Below are 22,057 nucleotides of genomic sequence, written 5' to 3' on the forward strand. Positions count from 1 at the left end.
GGCGGGATGTCCGCGAGGGTGCGGATCCAGGCCAGCCACTCAGCTCCGGGCCGTGCACAGGGCGGACAGCTGGGCTCGGGGCCAAATCACAACCTGTCCAGAGGAGCAGAAGGATTAAAATGGGTTCCGTGCTTCGTGTGACCTGTGGCCAAGTCAGACTGAACACGAGATCTGCTCGGGGCTTGGACATAACAAATTTGCTTTTTGAGTCACTGAATACTTCTAGGCTTTGGAGGAAAAAAAAAGTAACTAAAGCCTGACTCCTGCCCTGAGGAAACTCACTGTGTAACAACTGACACCCAAGCATGATGTAGCCAGAGTCCCCCTAAAAATCACCTGCAGACCACAAGGACCTCTGGGAGCACACGCCTGTAACACCAGTACTTGGGAGGCTGAGACAAGGAGTGCAGGTTTAAGGCCAGCCTCAGCACTTTAGCGACACTCTCAGCAACTTAGTGAGACCATGTTGCAAAATAATAATAATAAAAAAAATACGTCTAGGAGTGTAATTCAAAGGTAGAATGCCCCTGGGTTCAATCCCCAGTACTCCTCCTCCTCCTCCTCCTGCCAGTAGTAATAATAATAGTAATGAGGAGGAGGAGGAAGAGGAGGAGGAGGAAGAATGACCAGGATGATACTGGCAAGAAGACTTGGGAGAGCTTCTTTCCCAGCAAGTTTTGAGACCTATGTTCCCCTGTAATCCTAGTATTTAGGAGACTGAAACAGGTGGACCACAGGTTCAAGGCCAGCCTCAGCAACTTAGTGAGACACTGTTTCTAATTAAAAGGGTTTGGAGTATAGCTCAGAGATAGAATGCTCCTGGGTTCAATCTCTAGTACAAAAGCGAGGAGAGAGAGAGACAGAGAGACAGACAGGGACAGAAAAAGAAAGTCCTGTGTTCCAAGCAATCCCTCGGCCTTCTTAGGGGAAGCGGGGATCCGGGTCCTTGGGCTCAGTGACTGCGACCTGCTCGGCCTCCCTCGGGAACTCCACCTGCTGCCTGAGAGTGTGGGCGGCCGGCCCACTGAGCCGCAACCTGGGCCTGCTGCCACAGCCGTGGGCAAAGAGCCTGGGCCGCTTCCAGGCCCGGAATCGGAGAAGCCTGGCCAGCCAAAGGCGAAGGCCAGCAGGTGAGCGCGGCGGCCTCTGCACCTACAACAGTGGGCTGGCCTGACCCATTGGCGGCGGACAGGCGGAACCTTTGAGCCCTGAGCCATGTGGGCCAGAGACTCATTTCCCGAGGCTAGAGTGGGGTGAGAGGTGGGAGCCGGAGAACAGAGCATGGGAGAAGCGCGGTGTCCCTTGGCGCCTCCACGCCTCTTCTCAACAGTCGGCACTTTGGGAAACCGATTTAGGATGGGTGAGGTGCTGGACTTGAACCCAGGGACATTCTACCTCTGAGCTGCACGTCAGCCCTTTATTATCATTATCTTCTTAGTTTTTCTTTAATGGTACTGAGAATTGAACCCTGAGTTATTTTCCCACCGAGCTATACCCCCAGCCCTGTTTTCTCTTCTCTTTTGAAACAGGGTCTCACTAAGTTGCTGAGGCTGGCCTCAAACCTGCAATCCTCCTGTCTCACACTCCCGAATACTCCACCATTCCTGGCTAGCTGGGGATTTTTAATGAGACCTTACGTTTACCCCACACTGAGCATGTGTAGTTCTGTACCGTATAAGCTGCTTCTTGGGGTAACAATGTTCATCCGGTTCTCAAAGTTGTGTAAGAGCTGAAAAGCTTAAACAACACTAGAAAAAGTGAGTTTTTGTTTTGTTTTTGGCACTGGAGGTTGAACCCAGAGGCATTTTACCTCCAAGCTATGCCCCTAGCCCTTTTTATTTCTTATTTTGAAACAGGGTCTTGCCAAGTTTCTGAGGTTGACCTCAAACCTGAGATCCCCCTGTCTCAGCCTCCCAAATACTGGGCTTACAGTGTTGTACGCAGAGTTTGCGAGAAATGAGAGACCCGAGAGCCCAAGGGAAATGTGCCAGTTGAAGCCTTTATTAGCTGGCCAGCGGGGGAGCCCTCAGTCTAAAAGCAGACCAGAGGGGTGCGCAGACTGCCCGAGGTAGGGGGCTTCTAAGGGGGAGGCAAGCGGGTTACAGAAGCGGAATTCGCTGGTTAGGATGTGTTGGCGAGGGGACACCACACAGGAATTTTAGGCAGAGATAAACCCAGTTGGGGGAAGGGAGAAATCTCCTTCCTGCTGGGAGTAGCATAGTTTTTCCTACAGGAGCAAGGTTAAACTTTAGATTTACCGCTAGAAACAGAAAGAAGGAGGGGGATTCAGTTACAGGGTAGTGCAGGGTGAGATCAAACTGAGTCTCCTCTGCCTCCACACTGCTACTAATGTACTGGTATTGGGAAGAGAGTTTAAAAAGTATTAATGTATCAGTCCTGGGAAAGATGTCCAACCTTGAAACATATCGTCTTTACTAAGAAAGCCAGGGTTAGCCAACATGTCCTTGCATTCCTAAGAACAATTTAACACATTGTGGGGGAAAAGACGAAATGTAAAAGCCTGTGTTTGAAGACAGAGATGCCTCCCTCTCAGGCCATAAATCTGGGCCTGTGTTTGGAGACAGAGATGTCTCCCCCTTTCAGGCCATAAACCCAGCTGGAGAGATAACAGAAGCAGAGCCGGGGCTGGCGATAAGGTGTAACATGATCTCCAAAAATCAAAGGGACCTGCTGGACTTAGACAGGATAAAAATTCAGGAAACTGGAGTTCGTTGGCATTTTCGTTCGAATTGCCCCCTGTGCCTGCTCCGGCACAGGGCTGTAACTATCTCTATATTTCTATCTTTTTAATAAACTTCTTTAAATCTGCAGCAGCTGTCCAAGTGATGAATACTTATTCTTAGCTTAGGACAAGAATCCACGGTTTTTTTCTGTTTGTCTCTGTGTGTCTGGTGGTGGTGGTGGGGTTATTTCACATCACACACCTTTCCCCCCCCAACCTATCCCCTGCAACACTAATATATTAATAATATGTAATACTTATTACATATTATTATGTATGCTCTGGGCCGGATTTTATTGTGGTGCTGGGGATGGAACCCTGGGGGCATTTTACCCGCACGCTACACCCCCAGCCCTAATTTTATTCTTTATTTTGAAACAGGGTCTCTCTTCTCTGAGTTGGAGAGCCTCACTAAGTAGCCGAGGCTGTCCGCGAACCGCGATCCTCCTGTCTCAGGCTCCCAAATGCTGAAATTACAAGGGTGCGCCACCACGCCGGGCCGGACTGGATTTTAGGTGCCCTTTCACGTCTCTGAGTTTTTGTTTAGCGATTCCTAGACTGTAACTAGGGCTAGAGGGCGGCGCCGAATCACCAGCGACGCAATTAGAACAAGGGCCGAGCGCGCAGGAGCCGGGGCGGAGGGACCACGCGGCCCGGCCGAGCTTTCAGGACGCGCGGCGCCGGGCGCGCGGACGTGACGTCACGGCAGGGGCGTGGCGCCCGGGCGCGCGAGCGCGGCGTCGCGGAGCCGTGGGCGGGGCCTCCGGGCGCGGTGTGACGTCACGGCGCCGGGGCGGGCGCGGCGCGGGGGGCGTGGCCGCGGCGGGGGCGGCGGCCCGGCGGGGCGCGCTGGGTCCCGGCGGCGCGGGCGGCGTTTATAGCCCGCGGCTCGGGAGGCGGCGAGCGGCGCGGGATGTCGGGGCTGCCGGTGGGGTCGGACCCGCGGCGGCCGGAGCGGAGCGCGCCGGACTCGGCCCGCGGCGGCCTCGTGCTGGGGCTGGACGTGGGCAGCTCTGTGATCCGCTGCCACGTCTATGACCGGGCGGCGCGGGTCCGCGGCTCCAGCGCGCAGAAGGTGACCGGGCCGGGCGGCGGCGGGCGGCGGGCGGCGGGCGGCGGCCCCTGCTCCCGGCCGGGCCTTCCCGCCGCCGGGCCCGCGGGCGCCGCGTCCCGCAGCGGGGTTGCGGCCGCGGGGCCCCGCCGCGCTGGGACTCCTGCTGCGCCCTTTACCCCCGCTTTTGCAGGTCTTGCTAGGACGCCCGTGTATTGTCTGTTTGCCCGCGTTGTCACCTGTGCTAACTACTCCCCAAAGGGCGGGCTCCTCGCGCGAGCAACTGGTTTCCTTGGCCATCCGAGGTATTGGGCACGCTTTTTTTTTTTTTTTTTTTTTTTGTGCAAACGGTGTTGTCGTTACTGTTCCTGTTCGTCTTTACGTCTTTGAGATTTAGTGAAAATTATCTTTTTTTAAGCCACGCGGGAGGGTGGCGCTCATGCCTGGAATTCTAGTCTTTGGGAGGCTAAGACAGGAAGGAGGATCAGAGGTGTGAGTCCAGAGCCTCCTCGTCAGCTTAGCGAGACTGAGGAGACTCAGCGACCCGGCGAGACGCTGATTCCAGACAGACGAGAAGGGGCTGGGAGGGGAACTCAGAGGTCGAACACCCCTGGGCGCACTTCCCAATGGAAAAATAAAAAGCAACTTTTTATCGTATTGGTTTGAGAAATCGAAGTTTTTGCTTGGTTGTTAGCAAAGCCTTGAGCTGTCGATGGTACTGGGTGACGGCCAGCAAGTTGATAATCTGTCCTCATTTTAATAAACCTAGCTGTCAGTGCACCCAAAGTAATATCTATTAAATATAGCGGTCTTTTTGCTCTTTCTAATGCCGGCATCTTTTTATGCTAAACATATTAGGAGAGAGTGAGGTGTGGTTGCACACACCTGTGATCCCAGTTGTTTGAGAGGCTGAGAGAGAAGGATCCACATTGGAGGTCAGCCTCAGCAGCTGACCAGGACCCTCAGCAACCTGTTTCCAACTAAATAAAATAAAATAGTGCTGGAGGTGTAGCTTGGAGGTAGAGCTCCCCCTGGGCTCAATCCCCAAGTGTTAGGACAGGAGCCAGGAGTTACAAAAACCATTCCCAACAGCACTGGGCTTCCTTTTTTTCTCCATGCCCACCTGCTTTCCACTCTCTTGGGGGTGGTTTTTGTTTTTGTTTTAAGTGCTGTAATTGAGCCAGGCACACACTTGTAATCCCAGTACTTGGGAGGCTGAGACAGGAGGATCGCACAGGTTCGAAGCCAGCTTTGGCTACTTAGGCTCTCAGCAACTTAGACCTTGTTTCCACATAAAATATAAAATAGGTCTGGGGATGTAGCCTGGAGGTACAAGGCCCCTGGATTCCACCCCCAGTACCACAAAAAGAAAACAAAATTGCTGTAATTTCCCAGGGGAGTGCAGCTAGGGTGCAAGTGGTAGTGAGGGTATTGGGCGTTTGCTTTGGGTAAGCAGCAGATGTTCATTCACCTCTTGGTCCCAGGACAGTGAGCTGGCAGCCCCCTGGTTTCTTCTCCCTCCAGCTCTGCAGGAGCACTGCCCACCATCCCACACCCTGGCTACCGGAACCTGGAAGAACAGATCTAAAGGCACACACTGTCCTTCAGTGACACCGCGGTCCTTATCACAAACAATGATACTTTTTACATTCTTCCTTATAATTCTAGACACAAAGCACTTCTGTTTTAAACAGTGATTTTAGGGGAGGGGAAGGAATGGGAGTATTTAAAACCAAAAGAAGAAACAAACTGTTAGAAAATGCAGTTTCACTGTTGCTGTATAATTTGGGGGCAGGGCAGTAGTCTTTGTTTTCTTTTTTGTGGTACTGGGGATTGAGTCCAGGGGCATTCTACCTCCTAGCTACATGCCCATCCCTATTTTATCTTTATTTTGAAACAGGGTCTTGCTACATTGATGAGTCTCACTACTTGCTGAGGCTGTCCTTGAACCTGTGATCTCTGTCTCAGCTTCCCAAGTACTGGGATTAAAGGTGCTGCCACCACATACAGCTAAGGCAATTAGTTTTTTTTAATGTGTGTGTTGTTGTACTGGGATTGAACCCAGGGGATTCTGCGGATGAGCTACACTCTTCTTCTTCGTACTGTGGTGGAACCCAGAGGCTTTCTACCTCCGGGCTATACTCCCAGACCTATTTTATATTTTATTTGGAAACAGGGTCTCACTAAGTTGCTGAGAGCCTCACTAAGTAGCTGAGGCTGGTTTTGAACCTGTGTGATCCCCCTGTCTCAGCCTCCTAAGCACTGGGATTACAAGTGTGCGCCACCATGCCAGGCTAGAGCACTTTTATTATTTAATTTTCCTAGTCCTAGGGATTGAGCCCAGGGGCATTCTACCTCTGAACCAAACCCTCAGCCCTATTTTATTTCTTATTTTGAGACAGGGTTTCACTGAGTTGCTAAGGTTGACCTCAAAGCTGCGATTTTCTTGTCTTAATCTCCCAAGAACTGGGATCACAAGTGTCCACTACTTTGTTTGCCTAGTGCAAGGCTTGTGCAAGGCTTAAGTTCTGTCTCTAGCACTGAGAAACAAACAAAAATCAAGCTGTGGCTTTTTTTTTTTTTTTTTTTTTTTTTTTTTTGGTGGCACTAGGGGTGGAACCCAGAGGCTTTCTATCTCCAGGCTATACTCCCAGACCTTTTTTATATTTTATTTGGAAACAGGGTCTCACTAAGTTGCTGAAAGCCTCACTACGTAGCTGAGGCTGGCCTTGAACCTGAGCAATCCTCCTGTCTCAGCCTCCCAAGCCTGCGCCACCACGACCGGCTAAGCTTTGGCTTTTTATTGTAGACAGTTTTGTGGGTTTTTTTCGGGTCTGGGGATGGAACCCAGGGGCATTCGACCTCTGAGCTATACTCTCTGCCCTATTTTTTAATCTTTATTTTGAAACCGAGTCTCTGAGTTGCAGAGGGCCTCACTAAGTAGCTGAGGTTGTCTGCGAACCAGGATCCTCAGGTCTCAGCCTCCCAAATGCTGGGATTACAAGGGTGCCCACCACGCCCAGCTGCAGACAGTTTGAGTTCATTGTGAACAAGGTCTTGGTCAACATTGCTACTTAGTACCTGATTTATTACTTCATGATACAGAATAAATAAATGAATTACAGTTAATTAAAGTGTTAGGAATTCCGTTCCTGGGTTTTATGACTTTGATACAAAACTTGATTGTATCTGTTTTCTTAAAGGAAAATCATACCCATGCTAAAATGATGGATAGAATATTAATAAAAATCTAAAGCCTACTCATTTAGGATTTGATTGCTGTTGCCAAATAAATAACTTGAAAAACAAATAAAAACTGAAAAGAGATCACCTTTTAGAGACACAAATAAGATAGACTGTGCTGGTGAAAATTGAAATTCTAAATCAGGCGTGGTGGCTCACATTGTAAAGCTAGTACTCGGGGAGGAGGAGACAGGAGGATCACAGGTTTGAAGACAGACCCAACCAGTAGTGAGACTCATCAACGTAGTGAGACCCTGTTTCAAAATAACAATACAATAGGGCGGGGGATGCAGCTTACAGGTAGAATGCCCATGAGTTCAATCCCCAGTACCACAATAAATAAATAAAATTCTAAACATGAACACTTATGTTAGGAAATTTTTTCAGAAGACTTCAATTTTATTTCTTGTGGCATTCTTTTTTTTTTTTTTTTTGCTGGTACTGGGGTTCCTGGAAGCCCTTCTACCTCTGGGCTACACTCCCAGACCTATTTTTTTACATTTTCATTTTGGAAACAGGGTCTCCTAAGCCAGCGCGCGGCTGGCTTCGAACCTGCGCGATCCTCCTGTCTCTGCCTCCCAAGCGCGGGGATTACAAGCGTGCGCCACCACGCCCGGCGGCATTCATTTTTTAAATGTTTAACACCAGAAATACATTTTTAGTTTTCTAAACTAAATTTAAAATTTACATATATATCTATATACATATATATTATATATATACATATTTAGAAAACTTGGAGCCAGATGTAGTGACTCAGGCCTATATCTCAGTACTTGGGAAATATGATAAAAAAAAAAAATAACAAGGGCTGGGAGTGTAGCTCAGAGGTAGAATGTCCCTGGGTTCAATCCCTAGCAATACACACACATATGCTTTCTTATGGACTCTTAAATAATGGTGTTAAATACTAGAGGAATATTATGAGTTGGAAGTCCCACATGTGAATGCTTGATTTTATTTTTAAAATGGGGAAAAATGAGTATGTTCTCTAGTGGAACACTGTGTCATTTGAGAACCCATAAAGTGACGGTTGGAGGAACAGGACAGAAGGTCCGCTCCCAGGAGCATGGCGACACGGCCACCGCCAGCCGAGTACTCTGCGCCTTCCTAGAGTGGACGCACCGGTGCTTCCCGTTTCTGTTATCTTTAATCCACAAAGACATTTCTTCTTAACTTTGGGTATATTCCGCGCCCGATTATGGTTTGGTCGTTCCCCATAGAGGGACAGATCGCACCGCGCGGCCTGCTTGGCGATTGCCGCGGTGTGGAGATGGTCGGGGTGTGTTCTCAGGGCCCCAGTGTGGCGCCGTCGGGCCGCGGGCCCTTGAAGCGGTGGGGCCTGGGGAAGTCTGAGGTCACTGAAGGTGCTGTCAGGAGGGATTGCGGCAGTTCTCTGGGGACCGTTTCCTTCTTGAGGCAAGGCTGTCTGTGAGCCCCTCCTCTTGCACGTGCGCCTGCGGCGGTACTGTTCACAGGCTGCATGATACGATGCCGCCAGGGGCCCTCACCAGAGGTTCCAGCCTCCGAAGCTGTGATCTGCCTCCAATTCTTTCCCTTATATATTTCCCAAACGTGGGCATTTTGCTATAGCAATGGAAAATGGCCCGACCCAGGGGCGGCACAAGCTGCCCAGCTTGGTAGAGAAGGATAGAGTGATCCCGGAGCTCCAGCCGTCACGGCTGGAGGTTTGTGAGCTCAAAGCGGCCACGTCCACATTGAGTTGTGGGACCAGGACGTGTTTGTTGTAGTTGGACCGTCTCACCTGTCGTCAGAAGAGTCCCGCATGGAAAGGATGGAAACGCTACGTGGATGGCATGGATTTGACTCGATCTGTTTCTCGTGAGCTCACTGGGGATAGCACTTCTCCCACATCACCGCGTCGCCCTTTTGTCTGACCCCGTGTTGTCGCTGTTTCTTGTTCTTTGTTTTGGCCATGTCTTACATGTTACAACTTTCCCTTCCATGCTGCTCTTGGTTATCTGTTCATCTTTCCGTGCCTCACTCTGGCACTCCGCCACAGCTGGCATTTGTAAGTACAGAACTGCGGCTCAACTTCTCCACATGAACCTCTTCCTTCTGCCACACAAAGACAAAGACAGCCTTTGGTCTGGCTGAGGAGGAGAATTATGGAGCCTTAGAAAGACTGGACCGCGGGGTGCGATGGCGCATGCTTGTAATCCCAGTCCTTGAGAGGCTGAGACAGGAGGATCCCAGGCTTGAGGCCAGCCTCAGCACCTTAGTAACTTAGCGAGATCCTATTTCAAAATAAATACTAAAAAGGGCCAAGGGTGTAGCTCCGAGGTAGAATGCCCTTGGGTTCCACTGCCAGTATAAAAAATAAATAAAAATCCACACAAGACGTTGAGCCCGTCTGTGTACAGGGCTGTCTGGCATCCCAGCACTCAGAGGTGTCTTGATTTCCAGGGCTTGGCCTTGGAAGCTCTGCTCCTGGGCTTTCCTTGGTAGTGTGGTCATATAGTCACTCAGTCCTCGCCCTTTATTTTTGTTTTTTTGACGGTACTGGGGGTGGAACCCAGGGGCTTTCTACCTCCAGGCTATACTCCCAGACCTATTTTTTAGACTTTATTTGGAAACAGGGTCTCACTAAGTTGCTGAGAGCCTCACTGAGTTGCTGAGGCTGGCTTCGAACCTGCGCGATCCTCCTGTCTCAGCCTCCCAAGCACTGGGATTACAAGCGTGCGCCACCACGCCTGGCTTCGCCCTTTATATTTGAGCACCTGTGAAGTCCTAGGTCCTTGGAGGTACCAGGGAAGAAGTGACCAGAAGAGACACCCTTCTTGCCCTCAAGCGCTTGAATTCTGAGAAGCAGGGATACAGGGGGGTCTGAACTGGTCTGATCATAAAAACCACTTGGAGGTGGCACACACCCTTGTACTTGGGAGGTTGAGACAGGAGGATCACAGGTTCGAGGACAGTCTCAGCAAGCAGTGAGACTCTCATCTTAGCAAGACCCTGTTTCCATATATGGAATAAAATTGGACTGGGGATGTCGCTCAAAGGCAGAATGCCTCTAGGCTCAATTCCCAGTACCACAAAAAAAAGAAAAAGAAAAAAATATTTGTTAGTGCCTCTTTCGCTCTCTGGGCAAGGACGCCATGGCTTTTGTTACCTTGCTCTCCCAGGCCCACCTGCGTGGGGCTGCGCAGCCATGGGCTCCCCACCTCTTGGGACTGTGGCCTCCACCTCAGGGAGGACATTTCACCTCCTCGGTGTTGTAGGCGCTGGCTGGACCACCAGTCACCACGACGACTGTTGCCACGGTGGCGCAGGAGGCCTGTGAGCCCAGGAGAGAAGTGGAAAAAGAAAAAGGCAGCTTGGTTCCCTCTGAGTGTTAGGTGTCTTCTCCCAGCTTTTGAGTCCAGACCAGGGCATACCAGAAGAAAAATGGGACGTTCACCACCCATATTGTGGTTCTTTATTATTATTATTATTATTATTATTATTATTATTATTATATTTTTTGCAGTGCTGGGGGTGGAACCGAGGGCCTCACGCGTGCTGGGCGGGCGTGTGGCCACTGAGTCCCGTCCCCGCCCTGGGCCTCTGCAGAGCACCCGCTGCCGTCCACTTTCGCAGAAGCCACAGAGGCCGCGCGTGCGTTCTGCCCAGGCTTAGATTTGTACGCAGTGGAGACACAGCGTAGCGTGTTCCTTCACAGTCTGAAGCTGGGACTCAGTTCTTCTCAGTTACTTATTTTCAGAGGGGTGTGTGTATGTTTGTGTTGCCCGGGCATTCTAAACCAAGCTACACCTCCAGGCCTTTTTTTTTCTTTTTTAAGTTGGAAATAAGTCTTGCTAAATTGCTAAGAGCCTGGCTAAGTTGCTGAGGCTGGCCTCGAACTTGTGATCTCCTGCCTCAGCCCCCCAAGTACTGGGATTACAGGTGTGCACCACCATACCCGGCCTTATTTTCAGGTTTTTTTTTTTTTTTTTTTTTTTTTTTTTTGGTGGTGGTACTGGGGTTCCTGGAAGCCCTTCTACCTCCGGGCTACTCTCCCAGACCTATTTTTACATTTTTATATTTGGAAACAGGGTCTCCTAAGCCAGCGCGCGCGGCTGGCTTCGAACCTGCGCGATCCTCCTGTCTTTGCCTCCCTAGCGCGGGGATTACAAGCGTGCGCCACCACGCCCGGCCAGGTTTTTTTTTAAGTTGTTTATTATTTGATACTGGGGATTGACCCCGGGGTATTCTACCTCTGAGGTATACCCCCAGCCCTATTTTATTTTTATTTTGAAATAGGGTCTTGCTAGGTTGATGAGACACTCACTACTTGCTGTGGCTGTCTGTCCTCAAACCTGCGATCCTCCCATCTCAGCTTTTTAAATAACGGCTTTTTTCCTATTATTATTATACGCCTTCAGTGCAGGCACGGTGGTGCCTACCCGTGACCCCAGTACTTGGGCGGCCGAAACAGGAGACTCGCAGGTTCAAGTCTAGCCTCAACAAGTTAGCAAAACCGTGTTTCAGAATAAAAAATAAAAGCAGGCTGGGGGTATAACTTAGAGGTTGAACACCAATGGCTTCGATCTCCAGTACCAAATAATAAATAATAATATGATTTCAAAAAACATGCTTTCGGGCCGGGCATGGTGGCGCATGCTTGTAATCCCCACGCTTGTGAGGCGGAGACAGGAGGATCGCACTGGCGTAAGAGACCCTGATTCAAAAATATAAAATAGGTCTGGGAGTGTAGCCAGGAGGTAGAAGGGCTTCCAGGAACCCCAGTACCACCGAAACAAAACAAAACAAAAAATATATATATATTGTAATCCCAGTTTGTAATCCCAGTTCTTGGGAGGCTTAGACAGGAGGATCGCAGGTTCAAAGCCAGCCTCGGCAACTTAGCAAAGCTCTCAATAACGTAGTGAGACCCTTTTTCTAAATAAGAAATAAAAAGTCAGGCTGGGAGTATAGCTTGGAGGTAGATGCCCCTGGGTTCAATCCCCAGTATAAATAAATAAACCTAAAATCTTTTGTTAACTCATGCTCTCTTGATGCTTTTGCGCTGGTATACAGTTTTCTTATTTTATACGTGTATGTTTTTCAGTTTTGAGCAGGAGTGCTGTGGATTGAACGAGGGCCTTGTGCACACTAAGCCTGCACTCTACCACTGAAATACGCCTTCAGCCCATCCATTTTGACAATAAAAATTGCTCAGATAATTGAAATGACATTCATTATTTTAGACAGTTGTCTTAAGACTCAGCCCCTAGACTGGATCTGATGTTATTTTGACTCAATCTTCTCTTTTCTGAAACAGGTAGAAAATGTGTATCCTCAAATCGGCTGGGTTGAAATCGATCCCGACGTTCTCTGGGCCCAGTTTGTCACAGTGATCAAAGATGCCGTCAAAGGTAAGAAGATTTTTTTAAAACAAAAGCGCCTCTACAGTATATTTTGTGGGTAGTATGTTTCGTTGGGGCGGTGTGAACTTCGGGGCCTTCTGTTATGGTTTTCATCGGGGTCGCGGTTTTCCCATGTTCTTCGGGGCCCTGAGTAGTCCACAGCAAGCCACTTTGTCAGGGGAGGGAAGGCCGCTCCGCCTTGCGCTGTCTGCTAGGATGGAGGTGGCGCTCGCCCTCCTTCACTGATGGCTGTAGCTAGTGCTGAGTTGACTTCCTGATGAGCGCAGAGCAGAGGGTTTGCGCCAAGTTACCAAGCAAGACAGTTCCTGCTCCCTGGAGTAGTTCACTACCAAGTTAAATAAGTGTTCTGTTTTCCTGTGAGGTCACTTGCTACAGTGTGTTCTTGTAACTACCACCATGGTCTAAAATCTCAGTTCTTTTTTTTTTTTTTTTGGTGGTACTGGGGGTGGAACCCAGAGGCTTTCTACCTCCGGGCTTCACTCCCAGACCTATTTTATATTTTATTTGGAAACGGGGTCTCACTAAGTTGCATAGAGCCTCACTAAGTAGCTCAGGCTGGCTTCGAACCTGCACAATCCTCCTGTCTCAGCCTCCCAAGCATGGGGATTACAAGCGTGGATTACAAGCGTGTGCCACCACGCCTGGCTCAGTGCTGGGAATTTAACTCAGGGGCATTCTACCTCCAGCTTATACCCCCACCCCTTTTATTGTTAGGTTTTGAAACAGGGCCTTACTGAGCATCTCACTGAATTGCTGAAATTGGCCTCCAGCCTGTGATCCTCCTGTCTCAGCTCCTAAGTACTGGGATTACAGGTGTGTGCTACCCCTCTGAGCTTAAAATCTAGGTGGTGGTGGTGGTGGTGGTGGTGGTGGTGTGTGTGTGTTACTGAGGATTAAACCTGAAGGCACACCCCCAGCTCAGCATTATTTTTATTTTGAAACAAGGTCTCTCTAGATTGATAAGAGTTGCATTGTGTGCTGAGGCTGGTCTTGAACCTGTCATCCTCCTATCTCAGCCTCCCAAATACCGGGATTACAGGCATGCACCACCATGCCAGGTTTTAAATCTTAGCCCATGTGTGTGTGTGTGGGGGGGGATTAGAGATTGGACCCAGGGGCATTCTACCTCTGAGCTACACTCCCAGCCCTATTTAATTTCTAGTTTGAAACTAGATTGATGAGAGGTCTCACTAGGGTGATGAGAGTCTCACTATTTGAGACTGTCCCGGAATCTTTGATTTTCCTCTCTCAGCCTCCCAAGTATGCCAGACTAAATCTTAGCCCTGTAGGAGGGTTTTTAACTGTTTTAGCTGAGTATGGCGGCACACGCCTATAATCCTAGTATTTGGGAGGTTGAGACAAGAGGATCAAAGGTTTGAGGACAGTCTCAGCAACTTATCAAGACCTTGTTTCAAAATAAATAATAAAATGGGGCTGGATGTGTGGCTCAGAATAGAATGCCCCGGGTTCAGTCCCCAGTATATATGCACACATACGCAAAAGAAGTGTTCGGTGCCGCTTTAAGAACTCTGCAGAAGAGGACCTGTGAATTCTGTAATGTCTTTACTCCACTTATCTGGCTAAATTGCTTTCCTTCTTAGGCTTTTAGTTTGCAGTGTTTTGCTGGCTGCTTGTCATCCCAGCCTTTGGGGGACTGAGACCGGAGGATCTGGGTTCGAGGCAGCCTCAGCTACTCAGTGAGGCCCTGTCTCAAAGAGAGAGAGAGAGAGAGAGAGAGAGAGAGGGGGGGGGGGGAGAGGGAGAGAGGGAGAGAGAGAGAGAGAGAGAAAGCAGGGCTGGGGTGTAGCTCAGGGGTAGAATGCCTCTGGGTTCCATCCCCAGTACCTCAAAAACAAAACCCTACTTGTTGTGGTTTTTTTATTCTTGCATTGTCAGGAAGAAAATATAATGTGACTTTAAGTACTTGTTTTTTTTTTTTCCTCTCTCTAACATTTAAAGCATAAAAATAGCATTTATTTTATTATGATATAAGCTTTTTTTTTTTTTTTGGCGGTACTGGGGATGGAACCCAGGGGCAATCTACCTCCAAGCTACATCCCATCTCTATTTTATTGTTTTATTTTGAAACAGGGAGGGTCTCACTAAGTAGCTGAGGCTGGCCACAAACCTGTAATCTTCCTGTCTCAGCCACCCAAATATTGGGATTATAAAGGTATGCCACCGTGGCTGGCTTTCTTTAGTAATACTTTGTTGGCTCCAATTGTTTTATTAAAATGGTAAAGCGAGCAGGCCTAGTGGTGCATGCCTGTAATCCTAGTACTCAGGGAGGCTGAGACAGGAAGATTGCAGGTTCAAGGGCAGCCTTAGCAAATAGCTAGCCTCTCATTAACCTAGCAAGACCCTGTTTCAAAATTAAAAAAGTAAATAAGGCCGGGCGTGGTGGAGCACGCTTGTAATCCCCGCGCTTGGGAGGCTGAGATAGGAGGATCACACGGGTTCGAAGCCAGCCTCAGCTACTTAGTGAGGTTCTCAGCAACTTAGTGAGACCCCGTTTCCAAATAAAGTATAAAATAGGTCTGGAGTATAGCCCGGAGGTAGAAAAGCCCCTGGGTTCCACCCCCAGTACCACAAAAAAGAAAAATTAAAAAAATAGAGCTGAGGTTGTAGCTTGGAGGTAGAATGACCCTGGGTTTAATCCCTAGTACCCCCCCACCCCCGCACACACACAGAGGAGAAGGAAGGAAAGGTGAATGGATAAACCTAGATATTTACCTTTTTTCTTCTTTCTTTCTTTCTTTCTTTCTTTCTTTCTTTCTTTCTTTCTTCTTTCTTTCTTTTTCATGGTACTAAGGATTGAACACGGAAGCATTTTGCCTCTGAGCTACACATCCAGCCCTTTTCATTTTTTGCTTTCAAACAGGTTCTAAGTAGCTGAGACCAGCCTCAAGCCTGTGATCCTCCTGTCTCAGCTTCCCAAGTATTGGGATCACAGGCTTGAGCCGCCACACCCAACTCAGGTGTTTTTCTTAAAGATTATATTGGATATTTTCTTCTCCATAGTATTATATTTTCAAGCTTTTAAACATGTGTATCTGTCTTCACTCCTAGCTGCAGGAGTACAGATGGACCAGATTGTCGGCCTTGGCATATCTACGCAGAGGGCGACTTTTATCACGTGGAACAAGTGAGTGCATTGTGTGGTGAGCACCGCTTTGCTGGGCATGTGCAGTTCAGACCTGTCTGGGAGGTTTAAATGTGTGAATTGAGAACAGTTCTCTTTGGTTAAGAGGCATGAAATGGGCCTACTTTCTCACACACTTTCTGCATGGCATCTGGGTTTTGCTTTATATAAAATAACAATAAACTGGGCGTGGTGGCACATGTTTCTAATCTGCGTACTTGGGAGGCGGAGACAGGAGGATTGCACAGGTTTGAAGCCAGCCATGTTGGCTTAAGGGATCGTGTTTCCAAATAAATATATAAAAGAGGTCTGGGAGTGTAGCCCGGAGGTAGAAGGGCTTCCAGGAACCCCAGTTCCACAAACAAACAAACAAACAAACAATAAGCCAGGCGTGGTGGCGCACGCTTGTATTCCCAGCACTTGGGAGGCGGAGACAGGAGGATCGCGCAGGTTCGAAGCCAGCCGCGGCCACTCAGTGATGTTCTTTCCAACTCAGTGAGACCCTGTTTCAAAAAATAAAGAATAAAAAAATAGGGCTGTGGATGTCGCTCGGAGATAGAATGCCCCCCCCCCCGTTCCATCCCCAATACCAAAATAAGTAAATAAATAAATTAATTAAAATAACAATAAAGAAGTTGTTAATGTCATAACTTCTCCTCCTTAGCTGGCTGTGTTGCCACACACCTGTAATCCCTGTGACAAGAGAAACTCAGGTTAGCGGACAGTCTCAGCAAGTAATGAGACTCTCATCAACCTAGGGAGACGCTCTTTCTAAATAAAAATAAAGTAGGGCTGGAGGTATTGCTCAGAGGTAGAAGGCCCCTGGGTTCAATCCCCAGTGCCACAAAAAGAAAAAAGAAAGAAAGAAAGAAGAAGGAAGGAAGAAAGGAAGGAAGATAGATCCTCAGTAAGATCCCCAAAACTCAGGAGATTAAAATGAGAATTAATAAATGGGATGGCATTAAATTAAAAATTTTCTGTTCAGCAAAGGAATTATGAAGAGTCTAAAGAAAGAGCCTACAGAATGGCACAAGATCTTTGTCAGCTATTCCGCAAATAGAGGACTAATACCTAATATCCAGAATATTCAAAGAACTGAAAATACTCAACAGTAAGCCAGGCATGGTGGCTCACACTGGTAATCCTAGTACTTGGAAGCCTGAAACAGGAGGATTGGGAGTTGGAGGCCTCAGTTACTTAGGCCCTCTGGAGGTAGAATGCCCCCGGGTTCAATTCCTGGTAACACACACACACACACACACACACACACACACACACACTTAAAAATTTTTTTTAAAAACCATATAACCCAATCAAGAAATGGGCAATTGAATTAAATAGACTTTTCACTGAAGAATTACAAATGGCCAGTCAATATATGAAAAAATGTTCAGCATCATTAGCAATCAGGGAGATACAAATCAAAACTACGCTGAGGTTCCATCCAACCCCAATCAGAATGGCAGTCATCAAGAAGCCAAACAATAAGTGTTGGCGAGCATGTGGGGAAATAGGAACTCTTCTACACTCTTGGTGGGATTGCAAATTAGTACAGCTGCTGTGGAGATTCCTCAGGAAATTGGGAATGGATCCACGATGTGATCCGGCCGTACCACTCCACTCCTTGTTATCTTTCCAGAGGGACTGAAATCAGAATATTATAGTGATACATGCATATCCATGTTGATAGCGGCACAGTTCACAAAAGCCAAATCATGGAACCAGCCTAGGTGTCCATCAACAGTTGAATGGATCACAAAGTTATGGGATATATACACATTGGAATTCTACTCAGCAATAGAGAAGAGCAAGGTAATGTCATTTGCAGGAAAATGGAATGAGCTGGAGAGCATTATGTTAAGTGAGATTGGCCAGGCACAGGAAGGAAGGCTCCTATGTTTTCTTTCATGCACAGAAGCTAGAGAGTGATGGGGGATACTAAAAGGACTCCAGACCCAGGGGAGCATGGAGGGTCTAGGAGAGGGTGGTGGGGCGGAGGAGAATTAGTGAAGGAAGCACGTCCACTGACGCTGTGCACCTGTGTGAACTTAGCAACACCAATCTCAGTGTCCTGTACAGCGAAGGGAGGGCGCGGGGCAGCTCACCAAGTGCCCTGTAAGTTCCTATCCTTCGAACCTCATTATGATGTGCGACCACAATGCACCAACAAAAGTATGTTTTAAAACATAAATAAAGCAAAAACAAAAGGAACAAAAAAGAGCAATGTATGTGTCAGATGAGGGGAGAGGTGAATTAAAGTGATCTGTGTAGATAACGTCAATCGTAATCTGTGGAGTGGCCAGATAATTCTTTGTTGTAGGAACTGCCCTGTGGCATTGTAGATTTTTGCAGCATCCCTGACCTGCTGGACGCCACACCCCCTTCATGATTACCACAAATCTCTTCAGAAGCTGCAGAATCACGTTCGGTTGAGAACTCTTGGCGTAGATGAAATCGAGAGACAGGGATGTAGTCTTTGGGAGAGGAGAGAAGCAGTCTGGTTTGGGTTATGAGCTCTTACCCTCTCCCACCAATTTAAAGTAAGTCTGGAGGGGAAAAGCTGGCAAAATAAATCTGAGAGAGAGGATAGGGAAGTGGAGGTGGGTGTGCTCCCCATAAGGAGCTGACTGAAGTGTCCATTGGTTTGGATTTGAAGATAAGGCTGCCGAGCTGGGATGGGGCCTTCTGCAGGTCAGGACAGGCAGGCCGAGCTCCCAGGGAGCAAAGCTCTTGTGTGACTCTAGAACCATACATTACATTATTAATATTTTAGTGTGATACTAGGGATTACACCCAGGGGCACTCTACCTCCGAGCTTCATCACCCAGCCCTGTTTTATTGTTTTATTTTGAGCCAGGATCTTGCTCCGTTGCCAGTTCTTGTTAAATTGCCAAGGTTGGACTGAAACCTGCCATTGTCCTGTCTGTCTCCCAAGTACTGTGAGTATAGGTGTGCACCACACGCCCGGCCAGACCGTAACTTTAGAAGACATGGAAGAATCAGAAGATTCTGAGATAGAAACAGGGTCTCACTAAGTTGCTGAGAGCCTCACTAAGTAGCTGAGGCTGGCTTCGAACCTGTGCGATCCTCCTGTCTCAGCCTCCCAAGCACAGGGATTACAAGCGTGCGCCACCACGCCCGGCTGGTATTGTTCTTTTTGTAAAAGGATACAAATTTAACTGTGCGTTTGCTTTCATGCCTGTCCTTTTTTCTTTTTTGAAGTGTTTGAATTTTTCCTTAACTCTTGGGAACAGTTGTTTTTTTTTTTGTGGTACTGGGGATGGAACCCAGGGGTATTGTACCTCTGAGCCACACCCCCAGCCCTATTTGTTATTCTTTATTTTTTATTCTTTATTTTGAAACAGGGTCTCACTGAGTTGCAAAGGGCCTCACTAAGTAGCTGTCCTTGAACCTACCATCTTTCTGTCTCAGCCTCCCAAATGCTAGGATTACAAGCCTGCACCCTCACACCCGGCTTGGAAACACTTTTATGAGAAGCTGGAATACAGATTAAAAAAAAAATTTAGCCGGGCGTGGTGGCGCACGCTTGTAATCCCCGCACTTGGGAGGCGGAGACAGGAGGATCGCGCAGGTTCGAAGCCAGCCTCGCTGGCTTAAGGGACCCTGTTTCCAAATAAAAATATAAAAAAATAGGTCTGGGAGTGTAGTCTGGAGGTAGCCCAGACCTATTTTATACTTTTTTTTTTCAAATTTGGGAACAGAGTCTCTTAAGCCAGCGAGGCTGGCTTCGAACCTGCTCCTGTCTCCGCCTCCCAAGCGTGGGGATTACAAGCGTGCGCCACCACGCCTGGCTTAAAATTTCTTTTTAGATGGAACCTCATCCTGCTCAGTGGGCTCCAGAGAGCCTCTGAGGTGTATGTTGGTAGGTTCCACAAACTTCCTCGGTAGAGTACATCACAGGAGCGGCCTAGCTCAGAGCCAGCAGGAAGTGCTTGTTCCTGAGAGAAGAAGGGACAGGCTACACCCCATGGAACAATCTATTTGTAGGGACTGAAGTCCTTGCAAGTCCCAGATCCTCCCACCTCATTCTTTTATTTTTACTTTGATTAATTGTGGTATGGTATTGGGGTCTGAACCCTCTGAGCTACACCCTCAGCCCTATTTTGCTTTTTTTTTTTTTTTTTTTGGCAGGTCTGGGGATGGAACCCAGGGGCATTTGACCTCCAAGCTACACCCCCTGCCCTATTTTTTATTTTTTATTTTTTATTTTTTTATTTTTTTATTTTTGGTGGTACTGGGGTTCCTGGAAGCCCTCCTTCCTCCGGGCTACACTCCCAGACCTATTTTATATTTTTGAAACAGGGTCTCTTACGCCAGCATGGTTGGCTTCGAACCTGCGCGATCCTCCTGTCTCCGCCTCCCAAGTGCGGGGATTACAAGTGTGCGCCACCACGCCCGGCTTATTTTTTATTTTGAAACAGAGTCTCACTATGTTGAAGAGGGCCTCACTAAGTAGCTGAGGCTGTCTGCAAATCGCGATCCTCCGGACTGAGCCTCCTGAATGCTGGGATTACAAGCAGACGCCACCATGCCCGGCTCTATTTTGCTTTTTTCTTTTGAAATAGGGTCTCACTAAGTTGCTGAGGTAGCCAGCCTCGAACCTGTGATCCTCCGTTCTCAGCCTCCCAAGTAGTGGAAATTACAGACGTGCACCGCCATGGTGCCTGGCTTCATAGAAACTTTTTCCTCCTGATTTCTGTCAAGAAGTGTTGAACCTTGAACTTTCTTTCTGTTTTTCTCCTGATTTCCTTCTCTTCCCTCACCCGCCCAGAGACCAGGAAACTTGGTTCTGTTAACATTTTTCAGTCCTGGAGTTTGCTTTCTTTCTTGCAGTTCAACCTTTTGTTCACTGTGTTTAGTCTGCGGTGTGTTCAGCCAGTTTTTAAAACACCTCTAAATGCTGTCTCCTCTGTTTTGCTTCTTTGAAATTCCTTTTGTTCAAGAAAAGCAGGAGCTGTTTGTCCCGTGAGTCCATGAGTCTCTCAGAGCCTTTGCCAGCTCACCTCACGCAGGCTGTGTGCCAGTTAGTAATAAGAACTGTGAGTCATGGGACCTGGCATCCGCCCGGAACTATGGGGAGGCCGGGGGCCGACCCCAGGCGGGGATGCCGAGACTCAGTCCCCCGAGGAATCCACGATCTGTGTGTGTGTGTGTGTGTGTGTGTGTGTGTGTGTGTGTGTGTGTGTGAGTGACTGGGGATTCCACCTCTGAGCTACACCTCCAGCCCTATTTTTTTTTTGGTGGTACTGGGGTTCCTGGAAACACTTCTACCTCTGAGCTACACTTCCAGACCTATTCTATACTTTTTTATTTAGAAACGGTCTCTTAAGCCGTGTGATCCTCCTGTCTCCGTCTCCCAAGCTCGGGGATTACAAGTGTGCGCCACCACGCCCAGCTTATTCTTTATTTTTATTTTTATTTTTATTATTTTTTTATTTATTTATTTTTTTGGGTGGTACTCCTGTCTCAGCCTCTCAAGTGCGGGGATTACAAGTGTGCACCACCACGCTCGGCTTTATTCTTTATTTTTATTTAATTTTTTATTGTAGTGCTAGAGATCGAACGCAGAGGCATTCTACCTCCAAGTTACATCACCAGCCTGATCTTTTTTTTTTTTTTTTTTTTGCAGGTCTGGGGATGGAACCCAGAGACATTTGAGCTCCGAGATACACCCCCTGCGCAATTTTTTATTTTGAAACAGGGTCTCGCTAAGTTGTGGAGGGCTTCACTAAGTAGCTGAGGCTGTCCGCAAACCACGATCCTCCAGTCTCAGCCTCTCAAATGTTGGGATTACAAACATGTGCCACCACGCCCGCCTCCCAGCCTGATCTCTTATTCTTAAGTTGCAGAGGGCCTCACTAAGTAGCTGAGGCTGGCTGTGAACCCGATCCTCCTGTCTCAGCCTCTTAAGTACTGGGATTACAAGTGTGTCCCACCAAACCAGGTTTATTCTTTATTTTTGAAACAGTGTCTCGCTCTGTTGCAGAGGGCTTTGGTAAGGGTCTGAAGCTGGCCATAAACCTGCGATCCTCCTGTCTCAGCCTCCCAAGGGCTGGGATTACAAGTGTGTGCCACCACATTCTCCCTTACTTTTCATTTTATCTTATTTCATATTTTGTGGTACTGGGGATTGAACTCAGGGGTGTTCTGCCTCCAAGCTCCACTCCCCCAGCCAGATTTTATTTTTTATTTGGATAGAGGGTCTCGCTAAGTTGCCGAGGCTGTCCTTGAACCTGCAGTCCTCCTGTTTCAGCCTTCGAAATACTAGGATTGCAGGCATGCTCCACCATGCCCACTTTTATTGGGGTTTTTGATATTTATGTTAGTGGTTCCCACCATTTACTTATGGAACAAAATATATTAAGAGCCTCAGAATGGTGTAAGGCGTTTAAAGGGTTAAGATAATTCATTGATGATATTGCCATTTACGTTCCTCTCGTTTCTCCTTGTGTTGTTGGTAGGGATTA

The 22,057-nt window shown here is 48.1% G+C and overlaps 1 protein-coding gene across 1 annotated transcript in view; it reads left to right on the forward strand.

The window, feature by feature from the left end:
* Window positions 1-3,656: 3,656 nt before the first annotated feature.
* The window catches only part of GK5 (glycerol kinase 5), a gene marked incomplete at both ends in the record, with an annotated part of 56,333 nt that continues 37,932 nt past the window's right edge, over window positions 3,657-22,057 (forward strand). Inside the window, 3 exons of the mRNA XM_080696602.1 lie at window positions 3,657-3,818; window positions 12,322-12,415; window positions 15,497-15,572. Of these exons, the coding sequence (XP_080552728.1) occupies window positions 3,657-3,818; window positions 12,322-12,415; window positions 15,497-15,572 (332 nt within the window). The remainder of the gene's footprint in view (window positions 3,819-12,321; window positions 12,416-15,496; window positions 15,573-22,057) is intronic.

The sequence above is a fragment of the Muscardinus avellanarius genome (genome assembly GCF_963383645.1).
Source record: "Muscardinus avellanarius genome assembly, chromosome: 5".
Classification (NCBI taxonomy): Eukaryota; Metazoa; Chordata; class Mammalia; order Rodentia; family Gliridae; genus Muscardinus; species Muscardinus avellanarius.